This window comes from Grammomys surdaster, unplaced genomic scaffold (assembly GCF_004785775.1).
Source record: "Grammomys surdaster isolate TR1022 unplaced genomic scaffold, NIH_TR_1.0 135, whole genome shotgun sequence".
Classification (NCBI taxonomy): domain Eukaryota; kingdom Metazoa; phylum Chordata; class Mammalia; order Rodentia; family Muridae; genus Grammomys; species Grammomys surdaster.
This window is the reverse complement of record NW_021604593.1, coordinates 4,753,387-4,764,824: the sequence shown is the minus strand read 5'-3', so window position 1 is coordinate 4,764,824 and position 11,438 is coordinate 4,753,387. Positions and strand designations below refer to the sequence as shown.

The 11,438-nt window shown below is 51.3% G+C and overlaps 1 protein-coding gene across 3 annotated transcripts in view; it reads left to right on the top strand.

The window, feature by feature from the left end:
* The first annotated feature begins 203 nt into the window (after positions 1–203).
* The window catches only part of Bin1 (bridging integrator 1), a 57,442-nt gene continuing 46,207 nt past the window's right edge, over positions 204–11,438 (top strand). The window contains exon 1 of one of the 3 annotated variants that reach the window (XM_028762695.1): positions 204–407. In XM_028762695.1, the coding sequence (XP_028618528.1) occupies positions 324–407 (84 nt within the window). In that variant the 5' untranslated portion in view covers positions 204–323. The remainder of the gene's footprint in view (positions 408–11,438) is intronic. The other 2 variants (XM_028762691.1, XM_028762693.1) reach the window with 2 other exon arrangements.

Below are 11,438 nucleotides of genomic sequence, written 5' to 3'. Positions count from 1 at the left end.
GAGCCAGATCCCAGAATGGCCCTTTAAAAGGCAGTGTCGTGTCCGGAGGGGGCGGGCAGGGGGCCGCTGACCCGCCCGCGGCTGGTCCCTTCTCCCCGCCCCCTCCCTCCTCCTTTGGCTCCCTCCCTCCCTGGATCCCCGCGTTGCTCACTCGCTCTCCCCGCGCACGCTCCGTCTCCGTCAGTCCCCTGAGCTGTTCTAGTGCGCGGCGTGGAGCCAGGGCTCAGGCTGGTGGAGCGGCCGGAGCTGGAGGCTGGGAGTGCGGCGCGCACGGCCTCCCCGCGCCATTATCCGCGCTCGCTACGGGCGAGGCCGGCGCCAGGATGGCAGAGATGGGGAGCAAGGGGGTGACGGCGGGGAAGATCGCCAGCAACGTACAGAAGAAACTGACCCGAGCTCAGGAGAAGGTGAGTGAACGGTAAACCTGCCACACCTCTCACCCCTATCCCTGGGATCTAGCTGGTCACTTCCGGATGATCACCGCCAAGGAGTCCCCGGGTTTGGTCTCCTTGCAGTTAAGGTGCCCCCCTTCTCCCTACCTGGGCTCCGGCAGGGGAGAGCGCAGCTGTCCACCTTGTACCCCCCTCCCCCATCGTTTTGTACCTTCGTGGCTCCTCTGCAGAGAAGTGGAGGCCCACGCTCCGGTTTGATCCTCGGACGCGGGGTCCACTCTCACCCTACCGTGGAGTCCAAGGGTCAGGAGGCTGGGAGGTGACCCCCAGCCCTCCAGACCCAGGAGTGCAATCCAGGCGGGGCTTGTATGGGGGGAGGGAGCCTATCTCACCGCCCCTGGGGCTGAAAGCGTCCCAGACTTCTAAGGCTATACTTTCTTTCCCAGCTGGCTAGTGCGTACGCCCACTGCCCTCTTTTTCCTACTGCCTCTCTACCTTAGTCCCTGAAGGGCGGGGGTGGGATCGCTTTCCTTTTTCCAAGAGGTGCCTGCGGCCTAGAAGGTCCCGCCCAGACCCGCCGGGTAGAAGATTCCGCACCCCTCGCCCTAACAGGGCTTTGGCGGTTCCAGCCGCTGGAGAGAGTGGTGGTGGGTGCTCAAGGCTATCCGGTGGCTAAGAGAGGGGTGTGGAGAGTGCCACAGGAAACCCTATTCTTGTTATTTGAGAGTATTCTGGGGTTTTTGCAGGGGAAAGGATCAGAGCTTCCTGGGACACCCTGACTGTGCAGGAAATGCAGGGATTGGGGGCGGGGGTCCTTCGCTGGCCTGCCTTTTACCCCGCGCCGTCCCTGGCTTATTGAATTGGATCACGCCAGCTGCTGACGCCACTTCCCCTGCCAATTCCGACTATGAAACCTGAGATTGTACAATCTGTGCTTCTGCCAGGGATAGCCCCTCATGGCTCTATCTGGGCCGGGGCCTGGTGGGGACAGGGACAGGCTTGCCTTTTTCTGCCTGTCTTGGGCTGTTTATAAACAATGACTTTTGCAGCTGAGAGCTGTGAGCTCCCCAAGGATGCAGCCACGTGATGGGGGGTGGGTAGATCTTCCTTAGAGCCTTACTCCTTATCCTTGTGGTTACTAGCTAAGAAGCGGGTTACTGTGCCTGGGGAGGCTCTTGTAAATCCCCTGATCTGGCCGGCGCTCCTTTTCACTTCCAGGAGGAAAGCGAAGAGAGAGGGATTAGGACCCTTTCTGTAGTCGGCCGGTGGCTAAGGAGACCTGGGTGACCTGGCTGGAACAGTAGGCAGATACAGCCACCCTGACTCCCAGTGACCTAGTAATTCTAAGGTGCCTGGAGCCTGCTTCCTACTCCTAAAGGAAATGAATGGAAATATTGAGAGTAAGCTGAGACAAGTTCTCCACCCCTCACCCTACGAAGACCAACTTCGTTATGTCTGTTCACTACAGCCAGCGCTCACCTCTTTCCAGATACATTTGTTTGTTTGTTTTGCAGTAGCCTCCTTGATGCAACTCTGGGAGCCACAAGCGTAGGCTATGTCCCTTTCTTGTAGATGGGGCAGCATCCCTGGGCCACTGAGTGGCCATCTCTCTTCTCAGTGCCTGCTCAGAGGTTTTGGGCAGTTGGCTGACAGCTGGTTGGCTATGGACCATGGCTATGGCTGACAGCTGGTCTTGGCTGAGCCTGGGCTTCATAGACCTGCACTTGTCTTCTGCCACAGTTGCTCTCTGCCCCGTGGGCATTAGTTAGGGACCATTTGCCCAGGGAAGCCAAGACAGTCGACAGGCATCCTGAGACAGCAGCCTGCTTTCCATCCTCTCCCTCCTGCTACAGGCCCTGCTTCAGAAAGCCCGGTGCCTTACCTAGATGCTGTCCTCTTCTGTTTGTCTTTCTGCCACTTGGAATCTATATTTGTCACAGCTTGGGTATACTGATTGGGCTGATTCCTTAGTATCTTCTAGTGGTGGCTCGTATCCTATTCAATGCCCACTGCTAATGGGATCTCAGTCCCAGTGTCTTACAAGCAGTCTTGACACTGGGCCTACCTTCCTTGGCCAAATAAACCAGCCATAGGGCACTTCTAATCTTTTTATTTTTATTGTGATAGAAGGGCATTTTCTGAGCAAGAATAAGATCTGCCATGGTGGAAAACAAGAGAAAGTTGGGGAGATAGCTCAGCTGGAAAAGTGCTTGCTACACAAGTATGAAGATCTGAGCTCTGTCCCCCAGAACCCATCTGTGAAGCTGGGAGCAGAAGTGTTGTGAGCTTGTGATCCCAGCTCTGGGATCAATGAGAGACCATGGACGCTGGCCTTTACACACATGTGCATACAGGAAACAATAAAAAGAAAGTCTGCAGTGTGTATGCATAGGAAGAAGGCCCTATTCCCTCCGGTTTTTTTCTTCCCAACTTCTCAGCCCTGACAGTCATGGAGACTCAGTGACAAGAAAGGCCAGTGTGCCCTTGGTGTCATGGGGTCCTGTGTGGGTCATAGAGCCGCCTTTCCACTGTCTTCCCTAATGGGCCTTGGGATGCTACCTTTGATTCACCTGCATCCTTCGCTGCCCTGGGCAAATATGTGCTTGTACCCCTCTTTTGTCTGTCTGGCTCTGGTGGGTGTTTAGTGGATGCTTATGTATGAATGTGGGTATTTGGGTGCTTGATCTTGAAGCCCTGGCTGGCCTAGAGTTAACCTGGGAGTTAGCTGGTTGTGTTCTCTTCTACTTTCTGGTTGCACAAATGCCAGGTGCCTTGTCCTAGGTTGAGTCCCTGCATGCTGCTTCAGGCAGAAAGCATGTTGTTCAGGCCTACGTGGTACTTATTCCCATACTGTTGCTGTGTGCCCGCGGTGAGCGAGTGTGCCTGGAGCCTAGGACCATGGACTTCATGAGGTCATCTTCCCATTGCATTTGGCTTAGCTGACCCTCTATAAATGACTGTGTCCATTTTTGGGCCTCAGAAGGGTGGCCGGGCAAAGCCAGTTTAGGGTGGAGGCTGGGTCAGATGACAAGAGGATTAAAGGTTGGCTAGCTGGGCCCTTGGGGGATGGGGTGGTTAGGGAAAAGGACAGCTGGGGTGGGGGTGTGGAATCTTGCCCGCCCTAGTCCATGGCCTAGGAGTCCTCAGGGGAGAGTGCATGAGGGAGGCTGGGCTTTGCTCTCACAGTGTTGGGCCAGTGGTTGAACATAGGTCTTGGGTTATGGTGGGACTATACAAAGAGGGAATGTTTCCTTGAAGGCTGTGGCCGATCCTGGGCATGATTGGGGGGGGTGTGCAAAGGAGAGTGTTTGGAACACCAGTGGGAGTGGGAAGTCAGGGGCTGTCAGTACACAGCACATCTCTGGCATGTGGAGCAGATGTTCAGCAGAGGAAGGGGCAGCCATGGTTATTTATAGGACCTTGACCCGTGGAGGTAAACTGCGCCATTATTCCTTGCTTTGTTATGCCACCCTGCCACATGGCGGCGGTGAACTGCACTGTGTTCCTCTGCATGGTCAAGGTCTTCCCATGTGGGAGGCACATCAGACTTAGTATGAGCTGGGTTTGAACATAAAGCTTCTGGTAGTAACCCCAAGAGTAGCTTGGCTACCTGGGGGAGCATTTGTATGTCCCCTTTAACAGAATGGGCTTTTGCTGCATAGAGCTGACTGCCTGCTGGAACCACAAAGCCTTTGCAACTGAGCCACTGGTTTTACTCACCCAAGCGTCTCTCCAGTCTGGGGACTGTCGTCCTTCATGAAAGGCATCTTCCACATCCCCTTTCTATCTCTGGGTTTCCCTGTACCCTGGAGAGCCTAGGGCCCTCTCTCAGGCTGGACCATCTCTTTTCCTCTCTTTCTGAAAGTCTCTGCACTGGGCCTCTCTCCTTGAGCTTGGACAGGCTCTGCTGAACCTTCCAGCCTAGGTCAGATTTCCTGAAAATTCTTTACGTAAACAGATTCTATTCCCTGCAAGATCCCGCATCCTCTATGGGGTGTTGGGTACCTGGGAAAGGGGTCAGGGGAGATGCTCTGGAGACACTGGGCTCAGGAAGGTGTAGGAGAGCTGTAAGCATGTCCATAGGGTATTCCTGACACCCACCCCCACCTCCCGAGGCCTGGTAGCCTCAGTACTATATTGGCTGTGGCAGGTGGAAGCCAGGCTATTGCTGTTATATTGGGGGGTGGTAGATAAGGGAGACCCTGCTGGATGCCTAGGGTATAGGTATAGTGTGAGGTACTAAGGCCAGTGAGGATGGTGGGAATTTCAGTTCTATGAGAAGGAAGGTGTGGCCTCAGGGAAGGTGAAAGACTCAGGCCAGATTTAATTAAGTGTTGCATGCTGGGGTGGGAATCTATACACCCCAGAGAGTCTCCCAGCAGCGGGGTCAGAGCCACTTCCTACCACATCCTCACAGTTCATCCTCTGAGGTTCCTTTGTGGCCTTCCTGCTCTGGCGTCTGCCCTGAGTGGCCTTGGGTCCATTCTTCCCCAGGTCGTGAGGCTGGGACAATACCGAGAAAGCTTCAGTCCTCCACTGCTGCATGTCAGGGATGTGCCCCATGTAGCTGGTCCCCCGAGGTAGATTTTCTATCCTGTATATCACCCTGGGTGGTAGCTGAGAGCACAGGGCCTGTAGGTCCCCCTGATGACTGCAGGACCTTAGTCAGGTGGCAGGTCCTTCCAGACCCACCCACTGCCCGGCTATGGTTAAACTGGAGATAACAATAGTTCTCTTCACAGGCACAGTTGTGAAAACGAGAAAACCTTTGACAGATGCATGTTATATAGCACATGATTACTACATATCAGCTATGTAAGTAGACTGACATCACAGAACCTTCCTGGGAACCCTCTTTCTCTGCAAGGCCCCACTACTCAATCTCTCCCTGGGAGTGTTCATGATAGGCCTCTGTAGACAGCTAATCCCTGCTGAGCCGTTAGCTGGTTAGGGCTTAGGATAACAGTGTGTGTGTATGCATGTGTGTGTGTGTGTGTGTGTGTGTGTGTGTGTGTGTACTGTGTACTATGTGTGTATGTGTGTGGTGTGCATGCACATGAGTAAACGTTGTATATAGAGGCAGTCTTGATGGCAGAAGGCTTGGACTTTGAATCAAATATTTTAGAGTTAACTCAGCTCCTACAAATAAACTAACCGAGGCCCCCTTCTCTGGTCTTTTGTTTCTTGACACTGTTGAAATGGTGATGAATTTGCACAGGACAGGACATGTAGCACCTACTGTGTGCTAAGCACCGAGGAAGTGGAGCTGATGTCCTAGCCGGAGACATACCTGGTCCCCACATAAGTGGCCACGGGAGGAATGTGTTCCATCTATGGAGACCCAAGCCTGAGCTTGAGTCTTTATATGTGACTACAGATGTGGGTGGCTGAATAGATGGGGAAGGCCAGGGGAAGCTTCTAGTCTCCAGGCGAGAGGCCACCTGTAGTCATGGAGACTTCCTGTTGGATGTCTGGTGTGTTGTGTTCTTCTAAAGGCTGCCTCTTTAGCAAGCTTCCTCTAGGTCTTAAAAAGTGCAAAGAAAAGGATACTAATCCTAAAATTTTACACCACAGAGGGACAGGCTGAGACAGATGTATATCTTGGCTTGGGTGTTTGTGCAGGGCCAGGTGGCTGGGTGTGTCTGTTCAGAGTGGACTTTGGGGAGCGTGGAAGAGGCACCATACAAATGCTACCAAAGGTGTCAAAGATGACCTGGACTGTATGGGTCCACGCTCAAGATCCCCTCCGAGCAACGCTGACGTGGACCATCACAGGCTGAGTCATCTCCCCATAGCAACACTATGCTCCTGTCCTTGGGCAAATCATGCCAATCTCTGTAACCTCAGGCTTCCCTTCTGAAACAGGGTTAATGATGCCTGCTTCCTCAGGCACTTGGAAAGTTGAAATGGAAATCTGCACAGATGCTGCTAAGCCAGGCCAGACCCGAGAGCCACCGGTAGGACCAGTTTAATTTCTTATTGTTTGAATGCCACAGAAGGGGATTCCTTGAGGGAATGCCTACTTCCTAGGCCTCTAAAGCCCCCTGTAAGAGGCTGCCACCTCCTGACTGTATAGGCCATTAAGCCATGAAGGGGTCAGGGCTGGGGAATGGAGAGGAGAAAGGCTGCTTTTCTTGCCCAAGGGAAGCTTCATCTAATATCATTAATAATAATAGCCACGAGTAATAAATACCTATGTCTTGACATCATTGCTACAGTCTTCTGAGTCTTTGTGAAGAAACTGAGGGGCCACAAGGTGTCTTGGGAAATAAAAAGGCACTCGTCATCAAGCCTGACCACCAGTGTCCTATCCCAGATCCCTGGGGATTCCATGTGGTGGAAGAAGACAGCTAACTTCCACATGCGTGCCATGGTACATATGCACACATGCACATGGAGGTACACGTGAATGAATGAACGAATGAGTGAGTGAATGAACAAATGAACAAAAAACGGATGTAAAAAAATTTATTTTGAAAAGAAAGAAAAAGAAGCTTGATTCAGTGGTTGACATTTTAGACTCTCTCTCTGGCCCAACCAGACTTATGGGTTACCACCTCTCCTGCAGTCAGTAGGAGGGAAGACATACATAGGTAAGGTGGACTTCGGCTTCTGAAACACTTGTCCCTTAAATAAGATGTCCTCCTAATCTCTCTTGGGGTGCGGTAGACTAGGTGGTGGAAGGCCTGAGTTTCCAGAGCAAAACTAAAGGTGACAGCTCAATCTCACAATGGATGCTGGAGGCCAGAGGACCTTAGTTTTGGGAACAAGGTGTCTCCTTGAACCTGGAGCTTGCTGTCAGTGAGACCCCTGGATCTCCCTCCTCCAGTGTTGGAGTTACTGGTGCACACTGCTGTGCCTGGGATTTACGAGGGAGCTTGGGATCTGAACTCTGGGCCTTATGTTTGCATTTGCTGACTGAGTCATTTCTCTGGTTCAGAAACACTATTCTAAATTATATACTGTATACTTTAGTTTCCATCATTGCTACAAAATTCCTTTTATAAAATCACTGAGATACTAGGTTTTAAAAACTGTTCTGGGGAGGAAATAACTATGCTGTTGACCCTATACAAGCTAGGAAATCTTTTCTTAGTGTAGAGCCCCTGCTCTGGACCTGGCACTGCCCCCCCCCACCCCCGGCCTGGGCCCAGGCTGTCTCTGTTCTCAATGGCAAGCTACTGTCTCCTGCCTCTGGTGTCTAGACCTCCAGCTCAGCACACAGCAGGTATTCTAAGCATGAAATCATCCCTGAAGGTCCTTAGAAAATAGATTTAAGGTACTCAGGGTGCAAATGTCTAAGTTTTCCAGTGGTCAAGTGTGTTACATAAATTAATGTAATATTAGCATAGAAACTAACTATGCACATCTTCTTATAGGCTGCTAGCTCTCTCTAGATGGTTTATAGTGGTCGGTTGGATGTGAACACATGCCACACCGTATCGTATATCATTCAGGACACAACAGCAAGAAAAGCATCTGTGTGTGTTCAGACACCATTTTGTCTTTTGAAATGTTTTTGGTATTCAGTTTGTTGAATCTGGGGCTGTAGAATCAGAGAGCCAGGGTACTTACTGTCAATGGATGCATGGCTTCTGACATCGTGAGACAGTGCTTATGCCTGACAGGCCTGGAGGCTACATTTCATGGTGGGAAGGAGGGGTGCTTGCTGCAGGACTAGGATTATTTAGACTAGAGGATGCTATCCCACCCTACTCTGCCACGTTAGGGTAATCTGGGCCTCCCTTCCTTCATGGTCAAATGGATGAGTAAACAGCTTAGGCATGTGGTGGCGTCAAATCTCAGCAAGTGGCTGTATATCTGCTGCCTGGTCAGATGGTTCTTGTGGCTGGTCAGGGCTGTGCGTACGTGCATGTGTGTGTGCATGTGTGTGTGCTTGTGTGTATGCGTGCTTGTGTGTGTGTATATGTGCGTGTCTGTGTGTCTGTGTGTTGGGGTGGGGGCACTGCTTGCTTTTAGATCAGATGACAAACAGGACCTTGGTCCTCAGCAGAGGAATGCCCTATATGAGCAAACTTACAAGAGACAGAAGTACTGGGCTGTATGGACCAAGGGCTGGGACAGTGTGATTTGCTAGGCCTAAGACCTCATAGCTACAGCTGGCAAGTCTCCATTGTTAGAGGTGGTTCTTGGGCTTTTTTTTTTTCTTCCAGACCCTGCATTTTTGTCTTACTCCCTGCCCCAGATCCCAAGTTTCACAATAGATGGATCGGGTCACAACGTGGGGTTTTGAGTGAGCCTCAGACTATCTCTGTATTTCTGGGGAAAGGGCATTTGTGTCTCTAGTGTCCTCTGGAAGGATGCCTAGCTGCATCATCTTTCCACTGCAGTGTGAGGGCCCTGCACTAAGCTGAGCCCCAGGTCATCATGGGAGTGAGTGGGTGGACACAGACAGCAGCTACTACGGGTCTAGCTAGGGAGGTATTCCCCCTGTCAGAGCTGCTGCAGATCCTAGACCTTTCATACTGTTACAGGCTCCAGAGCTGCTGCAGATCATACTACCACAGGCTCTGTTTGTTATGCAGCCACCCTGGCACCATGTCAGGACAACCCCTGCAGTCTCCTGCTGTTGTATGCATCATATCTGACCTGAGTTAAGCTCTGGGGAGAATGTAGCGCACTTGGGCTGAGGTGGTTTCTCTCACTGAGTACCTGGCCATTATGGGTCAGGAGGCTGAGAGGGAGGAGCTGTCCATCTCTCACACAGTGCCCCCAGAGCCTGGATGATCTGGGGAGGCTGCAGAGAGGAGGTAGACCTGAGCTGAGCTCCAAGGCAAAGTGGCAGGTTTTGGGCAGTTATGGAAGTAGAACTTTCAAGGCTTGTTTGAGATGGAAAAATAATGCAGTTGGGAGGAGAAGGCCTAAGGCTGAGAAAAGATAAATGGAGGCCAGATTGGGGAGATAACTGTGGCTTTGCCTCAGATTGGGGCTAGCTCATGCTTGCATGTGTGCTTGCATGTATGGAGGTCAGAGGTCAACTTCAGGACTCTGTTCATCTTTTTTTTTGATTAATTTTTAAGTTCATGAATTAATCTAGGATGCATATGTGTGCGAGTGAAGATTTATGTCATGAGTGTGTGGAGGTTTGGAGATAACTTTTGGGAGTTGGTTCTCACTTTCCACTTTGTGGAAGATGAGTCTTTAGTTTCTGCTGCTTCTTTCTATGTGTCTTCCAGATAGCTGGCCCATGACCTTCCAGACAATTCTTTGTTCTTTTCTCCTCTCTCACTGTAGGTATGCTGGGATTACAAAGACACATTACTATACCAGCCTATCTATCTATCTATCTATCTATCTATCTATCTATCTATCCATCCATCCATCCAAGGGTTTCAGGTAGCTATTGCCTTTGACCACTGACCCATCTCTCACCTTGTTTTTTTTTTTTTTTTTTTGTTGATTTTTGTTTTATTTTGTTTTGTTTTGTTTTTTGAGATAGGGTCTCTCATGGTTTAGAACTGGCCAACTAAGCCATGCTGGCTCCCTAGTGAGCCCCAGGGGATTGCCAGTCTGTACCTCCCAGAACTGGAGTTGCCAGTGTGTTCCACTGCATCCTGACTCTTTTTTGTGGGTTTTATGAATCAAATTCAGGTTCCTCTGCTCCCATGGCAAACGCCTCACTGGTTGATCTGTGCTCCTGGCCTCCTGGGTCAAGCCCTTTAGCTTTTGTATCTGGAAACATTCTGTCTCCCCAGCTTGTGCTATGTTTTGGCATCTTACTAACTCCAGGCATGGGGATCTCAGGATAGCTGGGGAGAGGAAGTGAGCTCTTCATTCCTAGGGGGAATAACTTTGGCCAGAGTAGAAACAAGCTGTTTCTAAGAAGTCTAAGGGCCTGGGTTAGGAGAGGCTAGTAGGCAGCCTCCTGTATTGGTTCTGTGATGTTTGGTTCTGCTTATGCCTTTTAAAGGCCTGTTGGAGGGGTATGAGGGTGTGTGTGGGGGTGTCTGAAGAGAGGGTGGCAGCAGTGGATCTGGTGAGCAGGGATGTCAGGACCCGTTCACCCTCTTTAGCCACTGACCTAGAAAGGCATAGGACTGTCCCTCACTCTTGGGTCCTGACGGCTGTGGCCATGCCTGGCTGTAGGTGCAGGTCCCAGGGTGGAAGATGATGGTAATGAATTCTGTCGTACGGAGGACTCTAAGGTTGTTGGCTGGTGAGGAGGTGGAGATTTCCATGGCTGCCTATGGTTAGAGGAGCTTTGCTGGGGCTTGAGGGCCGGAAGGGGGATAGGGTGACAGTGTGGCCTTAGCTGGTTCAGCCCCCTCTCTAACAGCTGCAGCTTCTTTCTTTGGACCTTTTTCTAAGTTCAGCCTCTCCCTGGGACTTCAGCCAAGATGCCTGGGCTCTGGTGAATTTGGGCCTCACCGCTGAGCCCTGGGCACTGGCCTGACACACAGAGGTATTCACGGACCCCATTTCTTTGCTTCTGGATCACTGTTTTCCCTATCTTAGGTCCAAGAATGCACCAGCTATTCTATTCCACGTAGAACTGTCCATGGGACCAGCCCGGTGGTCAGACCTGCGAGGTGGGGTAGATGAGGGTTCTGATTTAGATGGGGCCATGGGCAGGGAGGCTGGGGGGCGGTTGAAATTGATAGGATGAAAGGGAGGAAGAAAATTTATCAACATCTTAGGGATAGTTGAGAAGATTTAACTTTCAGAGAGGGGGGAGAATTTGTCCTGTAGATTTGCTTGTTCTCTGAATCCATGTTTCCTCCAAAAAGGGAGAGGAGAGAACCTATCCCCCATCCTGCCTGTCCCCCTTCTGATAGGATTAACCTGCTCTGCCTCACAGAGATCCTGGGAAGGCCTCCATGGTCTGCAGGTAGCCACCACTGCAGCCGTGTGTTTTCCCCGTGGTTGTGGCAGGTCTCTAGGAATTGAACTCCTGTCTGTTTGTGGCTCCAGACTAGGGCTGCAGTGGAGGAGTCAGACAGGAGCTCCGAGTTCAGTCTCCCTCCTTCCCTTTTCTGTGTAGGCAAGCCCTGGGATTTCCTCCTTCCTGAGTCTCATCTGGGCCCA